We start from the raw sequence: 24,685 nt of genomic DNA on the forward strand, positions 1-24,685 counted from the left end.
TACCTGACAGGGTAATCTCAGGGCATAATTGCCTACGATCTTGCACAGCTACGTGCCCGGCTGCGTTCACTGGCGCACGATTCTTGAAATGCATTGACGTCCGAGCCGCGCCATCTTTAGAAAACAGTGAACCCAATACTGAATGAAAGTTAATTTTCGTCGTTGGTTCGAGCAGCTCGCTGTATGGAGTGATCTCGTTTTGTTTCCAGGTGACGTGATTCCGCATTAGCCACGTCTTGGCGATACATGTGTGTAGTTAAATATGTCTAAATTGCATGTTATACGTCAAGTAGAAGAATCCCTCTAACATGTTGTCTGCTAATGCTAAAACCAGGCCTACCGTAATGGTGACCGTTTGTGTGTGTGGAACCATAACGATAGAACCCTGAGCGCGAGTGTTTGCGCGCGAGCAGTTGTGATCGATACACTCAAACACGTTTCTTCTTCATGAGACTTAAAACGCGTTGCTAGTTCACGGGAGCTAACCTAGCTAGCTTAGTGATAGAAAAACGAAACTAACATTAGCCGACGTTCGCTGTTTATAACCAGCTGTCGTCGTAGCGGTGCCGAACACGTTTACGTTGTGCGTTTGATATGTTATGAGGATCATTTACAGCCAACGCCCGATTTATTGTGCATGGAAAGGATTTCATGAGCATTTAAAGATGTAATTCATTCAATTTGAGCTATGCTAAAGTGCTACTGTGTTTCTCGCTTCAGGTGTTTTGATCAGTAGATGTGATCATGGGGATCAAAGTGCAGCGCGCTCGGTGCTTTCTTGACATTGGCATCAGTAATGTGCTCGGTAAGAAAGACATGTCTACTTCCTAATACATTCACTCAGTTGTCAGTTCATTCAATTTTGTCCAGTTTTTTGGGGGGAGGGGGTGGGGTTAAAGATGTGTTTAAATGTGCTCATTTTGTTGGGATATATTTTGTGCTACTGTTGAGTTGTATACTACACACATATTTATATAACATTTAGTCTACCATCATTGAGATAAATGGGGCGGGCAGGAGGGTTTCAAACTGCATTGGTTTTAGCCAGTAAACTCAATAAACTGACCGCTGAAGGTAATTTCTCTCCATGAAAAAGAAAACTAACAGTGCTCTTTCTTCGCAGTCGGCAGAGTTGTGGTTGAATTGTTTTCAGACTCCTGTCCCAAAACATGTGAAAACTTCAGATGCCTCTGCACAGGTAAATACTGAAATTGAACTCTTGTGAAAACACACACAAAATGCTAGAAAACATTTTACTTTCTTGCACAGTGAAATATTGATAACTGACTGGTTTAATGCAGGTGAAAAGGGCATCGGCAAAGGAACTATGAAACCTCTGCACTTCAAAGGATGTCTGTTCCATCGAGTTGTAAAAGACTTTATGATTCAAGGAGGAGACTTCAGCGAAGGTGAGTTAATGCAGTTTGAATATAAAGATGTGAATTGTGCACTTATGCTTTAAGTCCATATAATTTAAGTCTGAAGATTTAGTTAATGACTGCAAGTCTCTCTGTTAATAGCATCACAGGGCTGTACGTTTTTACCTGCTACATACCACATACCCATGGCACGTCAGCACCTAAAAGAATGCATCAACAAATCTTAACACCAACCTAACCAAATGTATTTGAATAATCAGCATAAGTTTAAGTCATAAATCTCATTCCTATAGCAGCTCCCTTTCTCATGTTTTGTTCCTTCTATGTCATAGGAAATGGAAAAGGAGGTGAATCCATCTATGGAGGCTTTTTTGAAGGTAAAGAGGCCACTGTCAGAGCTGTCAGTAGTTATCCAAACCGGCGTTGGCGTCAAGATGGCAGTACAATATTATCCTTTCCCCCCAGATGAAAGCTTCGCTGTTAAACACAACAAGGGCTACCTGCTGTCTATGGCTAATAGGGGAAAAGATACAAATGGATCACAGTTTTTCATGTAAGCCCTATTCCTATACATTATCGATTTGATGCATTATTAGTTAATTCTGTCCTAAGCAATACAAATATTTATGACCTTTTTTTTGCCTGCTGTACAACTTTAGAACAACAAAACCTTCACCACATCTGGATGGGTAAGTGCTGCTTAATTGGTCTGAAACTCTCATTGCATCGTGCACGATATACACAGTATGTTTCACTGAGAGCAACATAGCTGAAGCTCAACTCTCCTGTATTTCCTCAGTGTCCATGTGGTTTTTGGTCATGTGATTTCTGGCCAAGAGGTTGTTCAAACCATGGAAAACCAGAAAACGGATCCCAATAGTAGACCATATGCTGACGTGAAAGTTTTGAACTGTGGAGAGCTCATCCCTAAGTCGAAAGGTTAGTTTGTGTGAAGCATTTTTGATCCTTTTTAAAATACATTTTAGATTTCATGAGCACTGCTTCGAACATTTTTTCTTTTCTTTTGTTTGCAGCAAAGAAAGACGAAAAGAAAAAAGAGCGAGCCTCTTCCAGTTCCAGCAGCAGCTCCAGCGACTCTGAGAGCTCGTCACAATCCTCCTCTGATTCTGAGGAATCAGAGAAGGAATCTAAGAAGAAGAAAAAAAAGAAGGTGAAAAAGCTAAAAAAGAAACAGAAGAAGAAGGAAAAGAAAAGGTACCAATTTATTGTCACATTTTCACTGTCTGCAGTGTACAGTACGCTAGTGTTTTTAATCTGAGCTACAATGCTTTCCTAGGTCAGAGGCTGAAAGTGCTGAAGAGAAAGAACAAGAAGAGTTGGTTACGTCTACTGTACGTCCTGAAGATATTCCACCCATCCCAGAGAATCGTTTCCTCATGAGGAGTTTCCAGGTGGCCCAGAAGCCAAAAGAGGAGGCTGAAAAGGCTCAGCCGAATAAAGAGGAAAGGCCCAGAGAGAGGTGAGAGCGTTTTTATATTGGGTATGATTCATTCATAGTGTGCCCAAATACAAATGCGAGCATCAGTAGATTTCTGTAGAATACGTTAATATTTTGCGTATGTCCTCAAGTACAATTTTAGTTTTCATGTGCAAAATTGCTGAACACACGGGTCTGGTGTGCCTGTGCATGCAAAGCACACTAGAGAGGCCACAGTGCGACACGCTCCTTCTCCAGTCTTCTGAAACGGCACAGCTTCACCAACAAATAGTGGTTTTATTGATAGCTGTCAGTTTCAGGGGGCTTCAAGTCATTCAAATGCAGAGACGTGGTGGGCTTTTTAAGAAATAATTACGAGGTTCCCACCTCTGTGACTGCATAGTTGGTCACGCTGGCCATGGCGGTGTTGTAAACTACCAGACCATCCACTCAACTATGGCATGCTTTTTACACACATTTTACAAAAAAGCTCCTCACTTATTTCCCACAAGGTGTCATGAGAACATTTGGATGCTCATGTTAATCAAAATGTCATATCTTGCTTTTTTCCCTGTCCATCCTTCTCTCTAGTTCTGGTCTAACATACAATTCTCAGTCATCATATAATAAAAGACTGGCGATGACACGGTCCGGGAGGAAGATAAAAGGCAGGGGTCCAAGGGTAGGTGGACTTCAGTGTGAAGAGCTCAACTAACATGTTGTCCACTTTGTCACAATTCATATTATGACTAATCAGATTGGAATAAATCTTGTTGCTTTCATTTCACAATTTATACAACTTTTAGTTGCAGTTTTATAAGATTCCTGTCTTGACCAGTGTAGTTTCCAGTCTGTTTTTGGAACAGAAGTAATTTGTTTTTCATCCCTCCCAAACAGCGCTATCGGACTCCGTCTCGCTCAAGGTCCCGAGATCGGCACAGTGAAACTCCTCCACACTGGCGTCAGGAGTTGCAGCGTCAGAGGATGAGGGCAGTCACCGGAGAGCGCTGGATTAAGGGTGACAAGTAAGAATACTTCACTTTCACTCATTACAGAGTATGTCAAAGTAGGCATATATATATTATTTCTTTTTTTTACAATACTACTGATAAGAATGTTATCTACAATTTTAGCTTAGTTAGAAACCAAACAGGCTTAACATTCCTTTAGTGTGCTGAGCAGTGATGAAATGTTTGACATAAAACGGCTAAACCTTCCTCGGTGGGTACCTGAAATGTTCCCAGATATAAGATGAAATGCAAAGGCCATTGTGACACTACTTATATTTCAAAGCGTATGAGTCTCATTAAACAAGAACATGTGTTCTGTAAGCAAATGTTTTCTGAGTAATGTATTGGCAGAACATTATTGAACGCTGTCACGTAATTCCATTGCCTGATTATCAGTAGTCGTGTTCTGTGATTTACTCTGCCATTTTTCAACAGAGGGGACATGAATGAGGCCAAGGATGACGCTGCTAAAGCTCCAAGAAGAGAGAGGCGAACCGCCGACACAAAGCATGAACACACAGCTGAGGGTAAAAAAGACAAGAAAACTCGGTCACATAGATCCAAAAGCCAAGAGGAGGACACTGTTGAGAAGGATGAGAAGCATAGCAGACACAAGGCAAAGAAAAGAGATAAATCTCAAAGCCGCAGCAAAAGCAGAGAAAAGAGCAAGAGGTCAAAAAGCAGAGAGAAGGGCCACAAGCACAAAAGTGATGACAGGAAAGGCCGCTCAAAGAGCAAAGACAAAAGTGCTAGTAAGAAAGAAAAAGAGTCAGAGTCTGATCACAGTAAAGATAAAATGAAGGGTCCTGACTCTGACAAAAAGCAGAAAGAGGACACCAAAGGAAGAAATGGTGAAGGAACTAGGACAAAGTCCCAAAGTAAGGAAAACCCAACTGCAAAAGATGGCCGCAGATCAAGTAGCAGGAACAGGGATAGGAGCGGACCTGCAGTGTCCAAAGACAAAGAAGAAAAACGCGGAAAAGACAGAGAGAAGGGCAGAGAGCGTAGCAGGAGTCATGAAAGACGACACAACAATGAAAGGGAGAACAAGAAGCGAGGGACATCCAGGGATAGGGAACATAGATCAAGAAGTCCAGACAGGAAAAAGTCGAGAGACTCTCACCGAGGCAGGCGCTCCAGAAGCAAGAGTAGTAGGAGAGACCACAGCAGAGATCGATCCTCTCATAGAAAGGACAGAGAATCTGCCAACCATAGGAGAAGACGGAGCAGCAGCTCTGAGAGCGATAGAGATGAGAAAAGGAAGAGTCCAGATTCCAAATGGAGAGACGCAAATAGCACCTCCAAGTCCAAAGACAGAAGAAGTCCGGCCAAGCCAAGACCAGATAGTACAAAGGGCAAAGACCGAAACAACAGCAAGAGAAATAAAAGCAGCTCTAGCTCCAGCTCTGACAGCGACTGAGCCTGTGATGATACCGTAATAGAATAGTTTGGGAGTTTTGAGGTTTGTCCCCATTTTACCAAAACTACATATGTAGTATGCAGCATCAGCGTTCCATCTAGAGTGGACTTATTCACATTCCTCATTCAGTGCATACAATCCAACTCCACCCTTCATCCAAAGCTAGCATGATTGTACAAAAGTTCGTCAATGGTCATTTTCCAAACTATTAAGAACTATGTGAATACCACTCAAACTTACAATGGCAGCCTGTATCATCATGCAAGCTTTGGACTTCTGAACGGGTTGTGGATTGTTCCCCATCAAGTGCATTACACTGTTGATGTGTAGCTGAAGCCACACAGCCAGTTTGAGGAAGGATTTCCTGAGGACATTTTCTCTTGAAATTTGTTTTCAATGTAATTTAATGCAGGTTTTGGAAAATGTCTGATTGTCAAATCATTTTTACAACAATCAATCTGGAAGAGAACACTTTTAGTTTTGTGCATGCTTATCCCTCTCATTGTTTGATTACATATGTACATCCATGACTTTTTTTGGATATCCATGACCTTGTACTGTAATCCTATATTGTTAACCGGTTTTGAGATACCTCTGGTTTGTTTTGTTTTTATAGAAAAAAATGTCAATGTCATGCTGCAAGTACAACATGAAATCAATTTGTGTAAATTGTGTTTTGTGCAAGTTGATTTTAAGAACTCTACTGCCGTGAATTAAAAGGCTCAACTTTGATTTTAATCAACTGTTTTAATATTTTGTAAATGCTTTCATGAACACAAGCCACTAGCATTCAGACTAAAACATTCAGTTACTACATCATGTACCTAAGGAACACTCATACATGTAAAATATCACTGCAAAAGTATCACTGTCCAAAGCCACTCCATATTTACTATATAGTCTACTCTTAAGTGTGAAACTGATGTACAATTTACTAATCACTTACACAACACACTGAGTGTCTATTATAAAGGGAGTAGTGCGTGAGGAAGTGATTTCAGACACCACCTTTGTCAGAACACCTTGTGGATTTTATTAAACCTTTGCACTCAGAATTGCCAGCTCAGTGACCTACGACCATATGAAGCCAAGTCTCCTCTTTGCGTCTTGAATATCGTCGGCCTCATTTAACTGTTTAATGTCCTGGGTGACACCAGAGACGTATGTGGGCATTTGAGCACCGGTGAGGTCCTGAACGAGGTAGCTCGGCTTGACTCCTTTCGAAACTGGGCCATGCCCTCGTCCGATGCCTTCCGCCGTGGCTTTGCAAAGTGAAAACACATTTTGCTTAGCCTCTGCCGCTGCACTGATGATGTTCTGTGAATACTGCTGGAACTGGTTTTCGTCTTCAGCGATGAGCTCTGCGTTCTTCTCTTCAAACTCATGTTGGTCTCTTCTCAGCTGCTGATGCCTGGCACTGTTTTCAGCCTATATGTGAAGGATGAAAGATAAATGTCAAACAAAGATAATAACTGGCGACTCAAAATTGCAAATTTGTCCAATGATGTGGCGGAGGAGACGGTTTCATTGTTACCATTTGTGCGACAATGAAGTCTTGTAGTTTTCTTCCATCTTCTTTTATCCTCTGAGTCTTCAGTTGTTGTTTCTCTGTGAATATTCTATCGGCCTCTTTCTTGGCCTGAAGTGTGTCTTGGGTGTTCTGTTTCGTTGATCGGTCCCTCTGCTCCTTTTCTTGTCTCTGAAACAGTGTGTGTCACAGGTGGGAGAACATTTTGTTAGCTGCAACTGGAGCCTCGGGCAAAATCACCACAGCTATAAGCGCCTGCATCGACATTGTGTTTTGCAAGTGCAGCGTCTGAACTCGGCTCACCACGAGATCTCTGTGTGCAGCTATTGACTCCAACATCACGGCCTTCTTCTCTTCCTCCTCCATCTGCCTTTGTGCCTTTTTCGCTTCGTGCTCAGCAACAGCCTTCGTGATCCTCTGGTCCTCTCTCTCGCTTTGACCCTGCTGTGTTTCGGCCAGCTTGTTCGTGACCGTCTCTCTGTGCTTTTGTGCCTCTCTGAGGAATAAAAGAAATACTCACGAGTGTGATCGTCATGAAGATTCACTAGGGATCCACTGTATGTTCAAGACCGACGACTGGGTGTACTAGAAGCTAGCACGAAGGCCGATGGTATTTATTGTTTTGCCGGGCCTTACCTAAACAATTCCTTTTCCTTCTCTTTCCATAACTTCATCATTTTTTGTTTTGCAGAGAGAAAAAGTTTCCGTTGCTCCTCTTCAGCCTCCTGTTTTTGTACATCTGTCGCTTTTATGAGGTCCCTAGTGGCAACAAGTTCCTGTAAATGATATAATATACAGTATGAGTACACTGACTATAAAGTAGTAAGCTTGTGTGTTATAAAAAATAGCAGTTAACCTGCTCTGTTGAGGCCCTACCATGTGAGCGTGCATCAGGTATTTCTTCAGCTTTGCTTGTCTTTCTTCCTCCATTCTTTGCTCCAGCTGGTGGAGCTCTTTAAGGCGCTGGATTTCCTCTCCGTCCTTCTTGTTCTCCATCTTCTCTTGCTCTCTCAGTCGCTCACTTTCCTTGACCCTAGAAGGAATCATAATCTCATGTAAAAAGCAAAAGGCTTCACTCAAGCCATCTTTGATTCTCATTTGAAATCCGTCACAACGGAGCGGTTGAGTTTCGAAATAGGATTTTAAATGTGCATTCTCATGCAGTGTTACAATACAATAGACAAAATACAACATATGTATCTTTGAAATGTCTATAATTCTGGTGCATCTGCAGCGTGTTGTTGGGGAAGCTGTGAGACTTACTGGTGTTTTAGGTCCTCTGCAGCAGCCTGTCTCCCCAGCTTTTTCTGAAGGGCTTTCTCCTGCTCCTGTCTCGAGGCTTCATCCTCTCTGGTCTTCATCATGTCCAGTAATTTGTTGTCGACATCTTTGCAGGCATTCTTGATTCTTTGTTTCAGATCAATCTGTGCCTCCCTTTCCGTCAGCACCTCTGTCAGTAAGAGGGCACGCTGTGGAAGTAGTGATAATCATGCGTTATCCCGAAACATCAACATACAGCCAAACATGTACGTGAGACAATAATTCTCAAGCGATACCAACATGTAATCCTTTAACCCGGTCTGTTTGATAGAACATCTGACGTTGGGCTTTTTCATTGGCCTCTTTTCGCTGCTGCTCCTGATATTTGGCCTCTTCTTGATCAGTCTGTTTCCTTTTCTCCTCTTCAATCTCCTCCCGGATCTTCAATGCCTCTAGTTTTTTTTGCCTTTGACCCTTTGATAAATGTCAACATAAAGCATGTCAACCTTTTGCACAATTCTTTGTAATATTCTTTATAGCAGAACATTGTGCTTACAAGCACATCTAAATTTAATAAAACAAATTAAATCTGAGGCAACTTACAGCGATGGTATTGGACCACAGCTTCACCACCTCTTGGGATTGCAAATGCAAGGCCTCCCTCTGCTTTGCTGCCTCTCTCATACTCTCCTTGTCTTTATTAACCTGGTTCAGCTCATCTTGAATCCTCCGCCATTCACTCTTGGTTAAGACGGTGACTTGTTGGAGGTCTGCTGGCTGGATCATCCTGCTGCCTTCCTCAGCTGAAGACCCTATTTAAAAAACAAAGGAGGAGGAAAGTACTGTGAGGAGACACTGCATTTAGAACATAGTTTATATAAGGGGACTTTGTGTAATTTGGGTAGTTGAGGACTGTAAATGCTTTTCTCCAGATTACAAGATGCATATTTCTTTCTTTCAGATCATCTGTAATTAGACATTGGGCTGAATAGCAGACATCATAAGTGATGTTATTTGTGGCCCTTGATGATTTGGGACAAAGTGAGGAAATGCCTTTTGATATAATCACTTGTTTGTCTTTTCCTGAGATGATTATGATCCGGTATACCCTCTGATAACCAATGCAGATCACACATGTTCATCTATCAAACAGCTGTTATGTGTTGTCATATTTTTGTATTATTATCAGTTTATGGTTTGTGTGTTATAATGTTTTATCCAACACATATGCACATGTAGGTCTAAATACATATATGCAAAACTGCCATTAAATTGGTTTAGCCTAATTCAGATATATGTTTTCCCACTAAATACATTTTGGTTGGTCATTTTGGGGAAGGTTGCACTGGGAGATTTCTACTCGGTGTTTTATAAATCCTGGCTATAACCCTGTGAATAAATGGAAAAAATAATTAATACTTTACAGTAATACAGAAAGCTCTTGTCTTTTGAAAGTGGCTACACGTGTGATGTGTTTTTAGAGCAACTCTTACATTGTTCTGAACATAGTAAAGTTAACATCATATGATTTAAAGACTAATATATATATGTATATATATATATATATATATATATATATATATATATATATATATATATACACACATATATATATACACATATATATATACACGTGTATATATATATATATATATATATATATATATATATATATATATATATATATATATAAAGACATATTGTCTATGAGCTGAGCTTCCTTCAGTAAAGGTTATAAACGCTCTCACCTCTCTTACTGGAGCCTCTCCGTCGGCCATACTGAACCACCGATGCCATTTGGACTCGATTTAAAGTACCGAGTAACTCAATTTAAATGTACTATTTTATTTAAAACCGCTGACACAGTTTGCACTATTTCTCGGTTACATACATCTCTGTCCGGGTGCGTATTTGTTATGTTGTATCCAGGCAACACCTGAGCCAGTCTGAAGCGTTCCCGCTGATGGCCAACAGGGGGCGCTGCGTGTTCCACACCGGAACACCACGCGCCTCATTAGGCTCGTTCGTTAGAGCTGCTTCTCGCCTGGAATCCAGACGAGAGCAGGCGGGAGCAGCAGGAGGCGTTCATAAAAAACTGCGATCAAGTCGGACAGTTTTCAGCTGCCTTCAAAGTATCCACAGGAAGTCACAGAAAAAATGACTTCCTGTTAGTTCCGATCTTTTAGACTACTAAAAGATTTTAGGCTACAGATTTTAGGCTACAGATCACGTTTGGATTTATTCATATGTGTTTATAAATATATATTTATGTAAAAATGTATACAATTCTGTATACAAATATAATTAAACTCGTTGATTCATGTGATGCTGTTTTTGTGTCAACATGTCCATTCACCCTGGAAGTCAGACACGGTTATAGTAGAACATGGACAACCCCATGGGACTTTTTTAAAGGAGACTTTTTGAAATGTTACAGTAGGATAATGAACACGTGTAAATAATAAAATGGATGATTCAATTTCAATTTGATGGTGCTGGTATTGTGCATCATGGCTTACATACTTTAAATTACTATAACAAAATTACAAAATTGGATTCATATGACTCAGGTTAAAAACCAGAATAAGGTTAAAGTACAATCTAAATCCGCTTCATACTTGACTCCAGACCTCCTTTGTTTTTATATTCTACTCCTTTTCAGGATAGTAAAGGCAGGAAAGCAGCCCAAAACATTTGAGTGGCACATATACATATGTATAGACACTCAAACAAATGTCTGCAGTCAATCAAAGTACCTGTGTTTTAAAATCTAGAAGTGAAAGCAGATAGAAACACATTAGGGGTCGGTCATGTGTAGCCTAATGAGTCAGGTGATGCACAGCATCTGATAAATTAAGCAAGAAAAAATGGACTTGCCTGGTCTGCTGTTACATGAAGGAAAGAACCATTTTACAAAGATACAAGAACATTAACAAGTTATTCTTTGGAAGATTAATTGATTTCAACAGTGAGTTTATAGTGATTACATGCAGTATCAAAGTACAACATTAACAGTTGCATACTGTTCAAATTAATTACAGGTTATGGTTGTTGTGTTTTACAACCTTTACTTAAGTATTTCCATGTTATGCTTCTTAATCATTTTATATAATTGTCCTTCAGAGATAAACAGCTATATTACTTTGTATATAAACTATAATGAGTGTATACAATACATATTACTTTCAGGTAACCGCATATACAGTCAGTGAAATTAAAACATTAAATGGCCGTGTGCATGTTAATGCACAAGTAAAAACAATCCACTATTAGAGTAAATAATAATATAACACTGAAAGGGTCCATTTCCTGCAAAACGAATACTTATATATTAAATAAAGGGTGTTACGCAGTGTGTAACGTTAGTTGTGATGTTGCTATTTTTGCAATACATCTAAATACTTGTGCGACCTGATGACCTGACACTCAATCAAACTGGTCCCAGCATTCGTTTAAACTGGTCTCCAGTATGAAGGGGCCTCCTCTTGAGTTACGTCAGACCAGGAGACGCACGAGAGGCGGGTTTACTTTGAAAGGGGCCGTCTTTACTCCGAGAAAACCATTCAAAAGCAGCAGAGGGAAAGCGACCCCCTGTGTCCATCAAGCCGCGGAGACATCAGCCACCCACCATCACCAGTCACCCACCAACCAGCAACCCACCAACCAGCAACCCAGTGAGGAAACCCCGAACATGGCCCCCATCTCCATCCAGACCGTCTTAATCAGTGAAAGTGTGGACCCTCGCTGCAAGGCGATTCTGGAGGAAAATGGCATCCGAGTCACGGAAAAACCCAACATGAAAAAAGATGAATTAATGGCGGAGATAAAGGTAAAGTTGGACACTCGAGTGTTGCATAACCGCTTTCACGTGCACGGGGTGTCGTTTTCGTCCTGCGCAGCACGCAGACGTGTTCAAATCCTGTCAAAAGAAAAGTTTAGACGGTGAAGCTCGCATTATTTTAAGAAGCTAGTGTTTCAATATTAAATTGCAAATGAAGTAGCGTCTATGTGTTGTTGTTTTTTAATACAAAGTTTATTGTGCGACGTGTGCACTTTTTTTTTACGTGCTGTACTCGCACTCCTCTGAGCCGACACGTATTTGCCGGATCATGATGTGACAATTGGAGGTACATGTAGCCCCGCCCCCCTCGGAAGCTGATGCAACTCATCCCGGACTTTACTGGGGATCCCATCACTTTGTTTCTCTGGGTGCCACCGTGCAGCAGGGTGGCAGCTGTTATCATCTTAATGCAGAGGCTGTGCATTTTTGCAGAAATATTTGCATCTGTACAAGTTAAACTAGGACAAATGGGTTACAGTGGAAATGTACAGTATACAAACAAAATGGAATATAGTGGTTTGCAGTGGAATCGTGCCTGAGCATAAAACTCTGTTAAACCCCGGGGCAAAAGTGAGCTCTCTTTTTAGCCACAGCAAAACTCATTCATTGCCAGTTTTAGATTACAGCATCTTATGAGTTTGTTTATCTTTGTGTTGAACATGCACACAAAAAGACAATCCCTATGAGCATTATTAGGCTGCAACTGGCCCTCCAATAGCTGATCATAAACCAGTAAGACGAGAAACATGATAAAAAGAAGCCTTTGCACCATAATAATATTTACAGCACAAACATCTCCACACTCGACAAGCTGACGTGTTACCATGGTTACACAGAGATCTTGTATAAATATAGGCCGTACCATCACTCGCACAGATCGGGAGATCGCTTTGTTTGCAGCTCACGGTCTGCTGTTGTCAAGCTACTGAATTTATGCACACACAAAAAACACACATGCATCTGCTATCCCCCAGGCCTTTGGGTCCATTTGCTTTCACACCACAAACAGCGGAGTCAGCACTGGAAGCGGACCAAGGCCTTTTCAGGCATTTTTCACATTAGCCCAAACAAACGGCACTAACCAGGCAAGACAGGCTGGCTCATAAAGCACTCTCAGTTTGTTATAAGCATGAGTAGACGCACATTTATTTAACAATATACTATGTATACTTTAACTGAAACATTTAAAAGTATTAAAACTACATTTCTGAAGAAATACTCCTCTAGAAGGTAGATGAAGAAAAGAAAAATCCATGGTTTTAAGGCCCTTATGTTGTCTGTTTATAGTGTGCCATAGTGGCAGAAATGACCAGCTACTTTGCATTAAACAAAGTACCATATAGTAATTGACAACCAGGGAAGGTAATTTGCCACTTTGCGTGGCTGGTAAGTTATGCACAGATATATATATATATATAACACCATGTGATCAACCTAATGCTTTTCTCACCTCGCTAGGACTACGATGGCCTCGTGGTTCGATCTGCAACGAAGGTAACCGCTGATGTCATCAATGCTGCTCATCATCTCAAAATCATTGGAAGAGCTGGAACTGGCGTGGACAATGTGGATGTTGACGCTGCCACCAAAAAGGGTATTATTGTCATGAAGTAAGTTTCCAGTCTGTGCACAAATTATGACTGCAGTTCTAATATAATGTACTGTGCATTAACTGGAGACTTTTCTCCAGCACACCGAGCGGTAACACGATCAGTGCCGCCGAGCTGACATGTACTCTGCTGATGAGCCTCTCAAGGTGAGATGAGCAGTTGTGCACTGTTTTTAAATTGCATCGAAGTACTGCACAAGTGTCATTTCATTTAATTCTGCTTCCAGAAATGTGCCTCAAGCTGCAATGTCGATGAAACAAGGGAACTGGGATCGCAAAAAGGTGAGCAGAGATTTTAGTTCTTCCCCCTTGAGCTGTTTGAACGACCGTGTTTGTGGTTGACACACAAAGCGCTTACTGTTGCATGGTCAGCTCCATTGTTCAGCCAATCATCAATAATCCGTTGTGACACTTGGACTGGGTCATAGTTTTGTTTCTAATTTTGCAGTTCATGGGTGCAGAGGTGCATGGCAAAGTACTCGGAATAGTTGGACTTGGCAGAATAGGAAAGGAAGTCTCCTCAAGAATGCAATCATTTGGCATGAGGGTAAGTAAAGAGATCATGTCAAGATGGGTCACGTTTCTCAGTGTGTAAATCACACTTTTCTACTTGGATCATTAGGTTAAACAAACGCGATAAGATGTGTTTTTCTTTCTTGGTAGACAATCGGCTACGATCCAATCACTCCTACTGAGGTGTCTGCGAGCTGGGGTGTCGAGCAGATGTCTCTGGAGCAGCTGTGGCCCCAGTGTGACTACATCACTGTCCACACTCCCCTAATGCCCTCTACTGTCGGTGAGTTTTACATGCAGGCATCAGCAGTTACACTGAAGAATTGTGGGATTGCATTCTCAACTGTACATTTTTCATGCCCAAGGTCTGCTTAATGATGAAACGTTTGCGAAGTGCAAGAAGGGAGTGAAGGTTGTGAACTGTGCACGAGGGGGGATCATTGATGAGGCAGCTCTCCTCCGAGCTTTGGAGTCCGGACAGTGCGGAGGAGCAGGGCTTGATGTCTTCGTTGAGGCAAGACCATTGGAGCACATCATTATTTCTTTGATTACTTATTAATATTAATAAAAGAGTTGCAGCAGCCGACGTCTTACTTTGTGTTTGGCCACAGGAGCCTCCTAAGAATCGCCCATTGGTCGACCATCCTAATGTCATCAGCTGTCCTCACCTGGGAGCCAGTACGAAGGAGGCTCAGGCTCGCTGTGGGGAGGACATCGCTCTGCAGATTGTGGACATGGTGAAAGGCAAGAATCTGGTTGGAGCTGTAAGTTCTTTATACCTTTTCAAACAAATCAATTCTCACTCGTTGAGATTTGTAGTTGTGAAATATATTAAAGGGTAACTTCTGTAATGTTGTGCTGCACTTCAGTAAAGTTTGGGAGACTCACTGTGTGCTTAAAGTCAATGCACCGGTTCATAATGGTCTTTGTTCCCGAACTATGTTTTATAAAACACCAACCGAACTGACTTCAACACAAATATCTGAGAAGTTCATGATGGAGCTTTATGTGAAAAGTATGACTAAAACCATCATGCACTAGTCTAGATTATGCTTTAGGAAATAATGTACAATTCAGGCACCTTAAAGTTGGAATTGCCTTTTGAAATTCATTCCTTTGTCAAATCCTCTATTCAGGTAAGTTTGTGCTTGGAAATGCTTTGTCAACAACTAATATTGGACTTAGCATAGATTTCCATGCGTGTCATACCGTGTGTCACACTATGTACTTATACCATGTAATTCCAGTTAAATTACTATAATGGGTTTTTCATGATTTTGATCAGCTAACTCTCTTTCAGGATGCGTTAGCAGGTTTAAAACCTCAGGCATGAAGTTGGAACAATATATCTCACCACAAGTTCCATGAGTAGCGATTCAGGAGCACATTTGATTGACTGAGCCTGATTAACATCTCTGAATTCAACGTCTGAAAGTAGGCAAAAGACCACAAATATTTTTACAATAACTGGTTATACGACCAAACTTGAGCATTATAAGAAAGTTTGGATTTGAAATGGATATCTACTGGAGGACTAACGGTGGATCAGAAGATTGAAGAAACTGCAAAGTCTCAAAATGCTGAACTCCATCTGTTTTCCAAATTTGTGACTACATTTATTTCACAAAGGCACTCTGATTCCATGTTTACTTCTTTTTATGAAGGTAAATGCACCGGTTTTGGCCAGCACGTTCTCCCAGGATTCTCACCAGCTGATCAAACTCGGAGAAGCAGTCGGAGCTGTGCTGCAGTCCTGCACCGCTTCGAAGAAACCGTTTAAACGTGTCCAAATCACTACTCGAGGTAAAACTACTGGTCTAACCAGTGTAGCTTAACTGAAGAGGGGGGTCATATAATAGGAAGATAATGTTGAAACAGTTTTTTCCTCCCCCTGGTGGTATGATTAGGAAAGCAATTGTAGTATGAAGATGCACTTTTTGCTGTTCACAGTTTTTCTAAAAAATCTACTTTTTTGCTTTAGAATGTTTCACTAGCTCATAGTGGCAGTTACCTCCATGTGCTGTTTTCTTCAAACCAGGGGATTGCATGAAGTCCACCACTGGTTACATGACTTCAGCAGTCCTGGTTGGACTGCTGAACCATGAACCTGGCTGTTCCCCAAACCTCATCAACGTACTGAGCCTGGCCAAGGAGTCTGGAATCACGGTAAAACATGACCTCAATCCTGCAAATGTTGCATGACAAAAACGTGGTGGGTGTCTTTAGAAAATAACCTTTTCATTCGGACTATTCAGGTAAACCAGACCCACTGTGCTTCTGACGGGGCTGCCAGTGGAGTGTGTAAGGTGGAGATCGAGGCCAATGGCTGCAGCTACAAAGCCAGTGGTTCCGTTCAAGGTGGCGTGCCGGTCCTGCTTGAGCTGAGCGACAGTGTGTTCAGACAGCCGGTCTCTCTCACTGGGAATCTGCTGTTCTTCAAGGCCTCCGCAAGCCCTCAGCTGCTATCCTCAGTGGCTGGTAAAAAACATACATTTAAAAATCATGCATTGCCCATTAATGTTCAGGGGAAATAAGGTTAGAATAAGGACAAAGCTGATGGCTACCACTAATTGGTCTCTGTATTTACACTCTGGATGGATCTTAAGCAGGGAAAACATATATTTGTGACATGTCAAGTGATCATAGAAAGTTTCACCTACGTAAAGCATTAAATATAAAACAAACACTTTAACTTTCTTTGAATTTTCATGATTGCGTTATGCATCTAACTATGCCCAGACTATGAATCTAGAATAATCTGCGTTAGTGTCGCCAAAATACAGAGACTAACACCCTTAAATAATGTCCTGCACAAAATACATTTTGTTTGTTAATCATTGACTGTGAACAAATACAAATTCCCACTAGACTTTAGTATCGAAAAATGAATTCAATTTGTGTGTTTTAGTTTTTCTCATGATAAACATCAGTGACATTATAAACAAGCTGCCATTTAAAGGATACACTTCTGATTAATATTTGTTATTTATGATCAGTACTGTTTTGTTTAAAATATTTAACATTACATTTGATATACCATTTTCTGGCAGTTTTTGGACACAGACATATTTGTTGTTAAATGCATCCATTTCCACCATTCCTGTTTCAGATCAACTCTACACTCAGTATGTATCTGTAACTTTGGATTTTGATGGAGATGCTTTTCAAACCCATTTTCTTCAAAGTTGACTTTTAATGGAGTAAATATTGCCAAACACATTATTCCTGTAGATCTGGAGCCACATACCCTCCTCAAAGATTGAACATAGTCTCAGTGGAACAGGCAGATGTAGTATGTTATGTGTTTGTGGATCAAACTTTAAAGCAACTGAAGGGAGGGTTCTAGTGGTAAATGGTGAGGAATCCTTAAGTCGAAATAACACATGCATTGCTTTCAGCGAGACAACATCTGTAAACTATATTCTTTATTTTTTTCCCACAGTTGTTTTTTGACTTCAGACTTTCAATTTAGATGAAAGCTGGTCCTGAGGACTAAATAGCTGTGTTTTTCTTGCTTTCAAATCACACCTATTTTCTCTTGTTGATTGTTCTTTGTTTAGGACTTCTGGCCACAGAGGACGTGGAGATTCAGTCCTTCAGTGCTCCCGCAGACCGCTCTGGGGATCTGTGGTATTGTGTGGGGGTCTCCTCTCTCCCGCGAGACCTCACTGCCTTGAAGCCTTTGGTGAAGGAGGCCGCACAGCTCACCATTTAGATGACGACAGCAATGCTATGAATCTCAAAGTGTCTGATATAATTGATCTGTCTTGGTCTTAGTGTTTACAACTAACAATTTATAAGTTGAACATTTGCAGTTCAAAACTTGTATTTTGATAACATTCCAGTGTTTAGATGCTATACATCCACTTTGTTGAAGTAGAAATAAATTAAGTCATGTGCTGATTTGAGTTTGCTTTTTGACCTTTTTATAAAGCAGAGGCATAAAATAAAGTAGACTTACTAAGTCACTGTAAGAACAATTGTATTGTAAGTGTTTTTATTCAGTGAACTTCACACTTTAACTTTTATTTTATTTTAAAGGGGAGGTATTACACCAAGTTGCCAGTCTAATTAAATCCAATACAACAGCCTATAATGTAACCTCTAATATAACTGCCCAGTGAGTACCCTGACTTCGCCCAATGTCAGCTGGGATCGGCTCCAGGACCCTGAATAGGATAAGTGTTTACAGATAATAGACGGATGGATGTATTGATACTTTTACTAAAGATACAGATGGGTGCTTCTTCCGTTATTGCCTAATGCAACATGGACCAATAACGTCAACAATTTGTAAGATACTGTATATAAATGTACTAAAGTACACATTTGAGGGGCTTGTACTTTACTGGAGTATTTTCTTTCCATACCACTTTCTACTCTTCAAGGTTCAAGGTTTTTATTTGGCCATTTGAGCCTAGACCAACAGTCCAGACTCATTGGAATTTTTGTCGTAGGACTCGCCGAGTCAACAGTTTTGGAAGGAATAAAAATAAAAATAATAGGAAGAAATAAGAAAACACAGTATACAGGAAAGAGACAAAATATAAAATTAAGGAGTAACATATGAAAAGCTTATGAAATAAAAACATAAACTAAGTAAATTGAATTGCACTGTAGGCAGCCACAGTGTGCAACATTTGCTTTAAATGTTTTCATTGCGGTCTTCTTTTGGTGCAACAGTTCTTGCATTGTTTAAGCTCCTAAAAGAACAACAAAAGTAATTTAAACTATTTTGATCATTGTTTGATTTTCTGCTTTTTTACAAAACAAGCAATCCATCATTTAATGGACAAAATAATCAGCATATTAATCCATAGTGAAAATAATCATTAGTTCCAGTTGAGTGCCACCTGAACCAACTACACTAAAATCCGGCTTTTACATTCATTCATGCATGAATAATAATAATCTAATGAGATATATATATATATATATATATATATATATATATATATATATATATATATATATATTAGTCAATACAACAGTCACATTGGGATCTTTTCTGCAACATATCAACTTTTAATACTTTATAATTACAATCTTCTACTTAAAGGAACACTGTGTAGCATTTAGGGGGATCTATTAGCAGAAAATAAAAAGTAAGTTTTTATCCTTTAGTGTATAATCACCTGACAATGACAGTCGTGTTTTCGATGTGAGAGATATTGTGCAGGAGTAAATATCGTGCACTGGGCTGTTAATCCTCGTTAGGATTAGGGAAAGCCTTGACCATACTGAAAGTGTGGGGGTCAAAAACGCCATGGCGACGACCAGAATGAGGGAAAACACGGAGTGTGAACAGTACAATGGCTTCTTTTTCTTTTTAGTGTGCAGCTGAAGGCGACGTTCATTTGTATAAGATTTGTATTCTGTTATTGCCGCATCTCCGCCTGCTGGGTGCACTAATGCGCCTCACGAGACTGGATTGAGTTTCTATCTCGGCGTGTTGGCTGATTCCTGCTGAACGGTTGCTTGGTTTTGTCAAGGACCTGCTGGTGGAGAATTGCTGCAGAAGTGATGGGGGTGGGGGGTGGCCGCTGCACATAAATACCAAAATAGGATAGAGCTGCCTGCGACGGTCCTGCACGAGCTATATTGAGGTCCGTGTGTGTGTGTGTGTGTGTGTGTGTGTGTGTGTGTGTGTGTGTGTGTGTGTGTGTGTGTGTGTGTGTGTGTGTGTGTGTGTTTATAAGAGGAGCGTTCAGATAGAGGACCCACGGTCGCGCGCTGAACAACACGGGGACATTGGTGGAAATAGTATGAGAGGTAAGATTATCTGGATGTTGCTTTCTATGAATGAATGCAGTGGTGAATAAAGCTGTTGACACCACGATGCTGCTTTGCTTTACTGACAGTAGCTTGTGTCATTGGGGCGCTGACGTGTTTTCGTGTGTTCTCCCCCCAGATACTATGTCGCACAGGCAAGCTGACATCTACACATACGACTTCTGTGATGGCGACCACCCAGCAGAGCTTCTGGATGCTCTGAGGCGCTTCTACACGAGTGGCCTGTTTACCGACGTGGCTCTCCAATGTGGCGAGTCCGGACAGGTGTTTCACTGCCACAAGGCGCTGCTGTCGGCCCGCAGCTCATATTTCAAAGTCATGTTCACAGCCGACATGAGGGAGAGGTCAAACAGCGTCATCAAGCTCACCGGGGTGGACTGCGTGGTCCTGGGCGCTTTGGTGAACTATGTGTACACAGCCGAGCTGAGCATCACTCAGAGTAACGTGCAGAGCCTGCTGGAGGCTGCAGACCTGCTGCAGTTCATTTCTGTGAAACAAGCCTGTGAGGAGTTTCTCGTTCGTCTCCTGGATGTGGACAACTGCTTGGGGATGCATGCGTTCGCTGAGCTGCACCTGTGTGCTGGCCTGGAGAGGGAGGCCCGCAGGGTGATGCTGAGCAGGTTCCCAGAGCTCATCCAGCAGGAAGAGTTCCTCGAGCTGGATCATGGGAAGATGAGCTCCGTTCTGGCTGCTCAGAACCTCACCGTGCAGAGGGACGACGTGTTGATAGATGCTGTAGCCAAATGGGTGACCCATGACTTGGATAATCGTGTTCACTGTTCTGCGGAGTTGCTGCACTCCATCCACCTAGACCTTGATGAGATGTACTTCAAGGCTACTTTAGAGGTGCACAGACCTTGCTTGCTGAACAGTGAAGACATTTTTAAATCTATCATCGTTCAGGCTTTAAGGTCCAATGGCAAAGACGTGTCCTCAAGCAGAAAAATGTCTTCCAGCATGTATATCATCGGTGGATATTACTGGCACCCTCTTTGTGAGGTTCACATCTGGGATCCTATCAGCAACACCTGGGTGCAAGGAAAAGACATGCCTGACCACTCTAGAGAGAGCTACAGCGTCAGTTTACTTGGAGCAAATATCTATGTGACTGGTGGTTACAGGACAAACACTGTTGAGGCTCTGAACACAGTTTCTGTTTATAACTGTGACTATGATGAATGGACCGAGGGCTGCCCCATGATCACAGCTAGATACTACCATTGCTCTGTAGCGTTGCATGGCTGCATTTACGCCATCGGAGGATACAGAGGAGGAGCTCCTGAGCAAGAGACCGAATATTATGATCCCTTGAAAAAGAAATGGTCCCCTTTGGCCAAAATGATCCAAGGTATGCAACATTTTAAATGATGACTTATATGAATCAGTGAACTTAAGAGAAAGAAGAAAGACAACTTTACTGAGGATGAGTTTTAGTAGCTGTTCAGTGGCATCACATGATCTTCCTCTTTCATCTGCTGACGGAGATCAGGTGATTTGATTGAAATCTCCTGAGCAGCTTCAAAATGAAATATTTTGTTTGTTTTTTATTTTCAACTGCTGTTTCAGGTCAAGAATGAACATTGAACCTCAATAAATGAATTATTAACACACGTCCCACTTCTTCCTGAGCTTTCAGCCACATCTTGGGTCCGTCATCAGCAGATGGAGTTTGAATCAACAACTGACTCATCTCATGAACCTAGATATAGCTGAAAGCCAGGAAAGAAATTGAGAAGAGGAAATTGAATGAACAATAATGCATGTTTTCACTTTTTTTTACAACTTAAAGCTGTACTAATCAATATTTTCCCATTAACTCTGGATCAGATGACTACTACTCCTGTTAGCAAACCCACTAAGCATTGTCACCCAACTCTGCTGTCCACCTCAGATCTACAGATAATTTTTAGCTCCTTGCTTTGGATGGCCCACAACTTTAGTTCAATCCCACTGCTGTCCTCCACCCTGTTTTCAGACACAAGCATGCAGCTGGTTTTAGTGCTGTTGCTATATTGGAAAGAAAACCAACAACAACGACAAATAAAAACTATATTATATATGCAGGGTAGAGGAGGGATTAAGGAGTCTCACAGCCAGAGAAAAGATGCTGTTTTGAAGTCTGGTGGTTTGGCAGCTGATACTTCTGTATCTCTTTCCAGGCGGCAGCAGGGTGAACAAGTTGTGGCTGGGTGGGTTTTGTCTTTTAATATCCCCTTAGGTCTTCGCAGGCTCCTCTTCTCACCAGATCACTGATGCTCAGTAGATGGGTGCCAATGTGGTTATGGGCGGTTTTAATCACCCACTATAGAGCCCTCCTGTCCGGTGCTGTAAACACCCCATGCCAGTTACGGTAGTAATGTTTGCAGGCAGGATGCTTTCTATTGCACTTCTGTAAAAGTTTACAAGAACTTGACACAGGCATTTTGCTTTCTTACATTTCTTTAAGAAATACAGCTGTTTATGAACTTTATTCACTATGGGTGGATGTGTGTAAGGACCATGTCAGGTTGTTTTTTATGCTGATTCCTAGGAACGTAAAGCTAATAACTTTCTCTACATCAGCTCCATTGATGTAGACAGGGTGTAGACAGCATGTGCGTTTTCACCCCCTTTTTTCTAAAAATCTACAATCAGCTCCCTGGTTTTACTGGCATTGAGCAGTGAGTTGTTCTCTCAGCACCACTCTGCTAGGTGGTTGATTTTCTCTCACCGTGAAATCTTAGCGCTGTTTGTAATCTGCAAACTTCACAACAGAGTCCTCTTCATGTTTGGGGTTGCAGTCGTGGGTTTACAGCGTGAACAGGAGTGGGAGGAGTGCACAGCCCTGAGGGCCGCCGGTGTTCAACACTAGAGTGAAGGAGGTTTGGTTGCCAATCCGAACTGCCTGGAGTCTGTTGTGAGGAAGTCTAATAACCTTGCAGAGTGAGCTACTCAAGAGTGCTAAGAGTGCAATCAGTTTCATGGAGTAGATTGTGTTGAATGCTGAAATCAATAAACAACATTCTGATGTACTTGTTGTTTGCTAGTGAACATAGTGGAGCATTTAGCAGCAGATATTTCTCTCAGGAGTTGATGGAGAGCCAAACAGAACTAAAAAAGAGTGAATATAGGACTTACATTGGCCAGCTAGCAGGAAACACCACACACATACACACACATTGATGTTGAAGTTGCTCCAGATCTGCTGGATGTCTGAATAAGCAACTTCTTTCTCACAAAGTAATGATATCAACTGTGTAAGGTAATAAGGCACTTCCTCCAAATGGTCAAAAAATAAATGAATGCAGGTTTAAGTCATTTACATTTATAGACGTGAGTGCTTGATCAAATACCTATAACCTCTGTCTCCTTTTAAAGGTGTAGGAAATGCCACTGCCTGCGTAATGGGAGATCAGATATATGTGACTGGAGGTCACTATGGGTACAGAGGAAACTGCACCTATGAAAAAATCCAAGTCTACAAGCCAGATGTGAATGAGTGGAGTATCATTACAATAAGTCCGCATCCAGGTATGAGAAAAAGAGGAAGAGATCGAAATGAAAATATGCTGAATACTGTATTCTGATTTGAAATCCTCTGTTTTCAGAGTACGGGCTGTGTTCAGTCTCTCTCAACAACAAGCTGTATTTGGTGGGTGGACAAACGACTGTTGCAGACTGCTACGACACAGAGAGAGACGAATGGAGACCTATATCAGTGATGAAGGAGAGGAGGATGGAGTGTGGGGCGGTGGTCATTAATGGTTGTATTTATGTAACAGGGGGATACTCCTACTCGAAAGGGACCTATCTGCAGACCATTGAGAAATATGACCCTGAGCTGGACTCTTGGGAGATTGTGGGGACTCTTCCAAGCCCAGCCAGATCACATGGAAGTGTTTGTGTTTACAGTGTCTAGTGTCAAACCCTTATCACATAATTTTGTGCCAAATGGATCTAATTCTTTCAAAGTCTGCAAATGCCAGCTACACGATCACACATGATGTTGAGTTAACCTTGTATAACGGCTGTTAGAGACAGCTACCGATTTGCCAAACTGTGAATATAATAACAAGCATTTCACTTAAACTCAGGGGTTTCATAGTTAGCACTATACTTTTGGGTATTTCTGTTTTTATAGATGAAAGGAAGGACTGAAAAGAAAAAAAAGATGACTTTACATGAGTATTATTCAAATACAGTTTACATATACACACAATTCACCTCACTGATGTAGGATACTCCAAATAATAATTTCCTTTTAATTATAGACCTGTACTATTACTTGATTAAATAAATCACTACCCGTGTGATGGGATTTCTGACTCAATTCATAAGTGAGCCTGATATAAGGTACATTGGACTATATAAATTGTATCACAGTGTCTAAAGAGTCAGAGTGAGATGTTTGTTAGGCTCCATCCTATATAACCTGTCAGCTTTTATATAACATTTTAAATAAGTTGTAGTGCAAGGCAAATTTTCAGAAAAAAGGCTATTAAAAGTGCTTTACAATAGTAATCAGATCTAATTTTACAAAATTGTAATTTGGGATCATAAGAGAACACAGCTGCGCTTGTTTTCTTGCTTCAAAAAGAGAATGTGTTTCACGAAAAACAATTCAGAAAAAAGTCCCCTCATATTTGATCTTTTTTTTTTAATGTACTGACAAAACTGCTCACACACTTTGGCTTGAAGCATTGAGCCAAGCGTACTGTATGTAACAGCAGTCTCTTTTTTTCATTGGATAGCATTCAACAAACAAATTTCACCTATACGACTGTGGCCTGTGGTGGAAGAAATACTCAAATATTTTGCTTAAGTAAAAGGAGCAATAACACCGTGTAAAAATGCTCTGTTTCAAGTAAAAGCCCTGCATTCGAAAGTACAAAAGCACTGGAATAAAAATATACTT

At 41.1% G+C, this 24,685-nt stretch overlaps 4 protein-coding genes across 5 annotated transcripts; 3 read left to right on the forward strand and 1 right to left on the reverse strand.

Moving 5' to 3' along the window:
• Positions 1-108: 108 nt before the first annotated feature.
• On the forward strand, positions 109-5,966 carry ppig (peptidylprolyl isomerase G (cyclophilin G)). Of its 2 annotated transcripts, none has more exons than XM_079230789.1 (13): positions 109-209; positions 721-805; positions 1,124-1,198; positions 1,302-1,409; positions 1,712-1,756; positions 1,845-1,932; positions 2,039-2,068; positions 2,179-2,318; positions 2,414-2,594; positions 2,677-2,859; positions 3,409-3,499; positions 3,715-3,842; positions 4,263-5,966. In XM_079230789.1, exons 2-13 carry the CDS (start codon positions 745-747, stop codon positions 5,245-5,247), a joined length of 2,115 nt encoding a protein of 704 aa, XP_079086915.1. In that variant the 5' UTR covers positions 109-209; positions 721-744; the 3' UTR covers positions 5,248-5,966. The 2 variants fall into 2 exon arrangements, with proteins under 2 accessions (XP_079086915.1, XP_079086914.1); XM_079230788.1 differs by having other exon boundaries at positions 144-248.
• Positions 5,967-6,318: 352 nt separating this feature from the next.
• On the reverse strand, positions 6,319-9,832 carry cfap210 (cilia and flagella associated protein 210; the record flags this gene model as incomplete). The annotated part of the gene is made up of 9 exons (XM_079230609.1): positions 6,319-6,675; positions 6,782-6,946; positions 7,079-7,271; positions 7,412-7,551; positions 7,652-7,808; positions 8,039-8,244; positions 8,336-8,509; positions 8,639-8,838; positions 9,784-9,832. The coding sequence occupies 9 exons, from the start codon at positions 9,830-9,832 to the stop codon at positions 6,319-6,321; spliced, it is 1,641 nt and encodes a 546-aa protein (XP_079086735.1).
• Positions 9,833-11,726: 1,894 nt separating this feature from the next.
• phgdh (phosphoglycerate dehydrogenase) lies at positions 11,727-17,972 on the forward strand (the record flags this gene model as incomplete). Its single annotated transcript, XM_079231219.1, has 12 exons — positions 11,727-11,864; positions 13,335-13,486; positions 13,567-13,632; positions 13,713-13,767; positions 13,934-14,032; positions 14,149-14,281; positions 14,364-14,512; positions 14,610-14,762; positions 15,663-15,801; positions 16,037-16,164; positions 16,254-16,476; positions 17,559-17,972. 12 exons carry the CDS (start codon positions 11,727-11,729, stop codon positions 17,711-17,713), a joined length of 1,590 nt encoding a protein of 529 aa, XP_079087345.1. The 3' UTR covers positions 17,714-17,972.
• Positions 17,973-19,914: 1,942 nt separating this feature from the next.
• On the forward strand, positions 19,915-24,021 carry klhl23 (kelch-like family member 23; the record flags this gene model as incomplete). Its single annotated transcript, XM_079231014.1, has 3 exons — positions 19,915-21,139; positions 23,149-23,301; positions 23,379-24,021. 3 exons carry the CDS (start codon positions 19,915-19,917, stop codon positions 23,687-23,689), a joined length of 1,689 nt encoding a protein of 562 aa, XP_079087140.1. The 3' UTR covers positions 23,690-24,021.
• Positions 24,022-24,685: the final 664 nt, after the last annotated feature.

Source organism: Taurulus bubalis (assembly GCF_910589615.1).
Source record: "Taurulus bubalis genome assembly, chromosome: 15".
NCBI lineage: Eukaryota > Metazoa > Chordata > Actinopteri > Perciformes > Cottidae > Taurulus > Taurulus bubalis.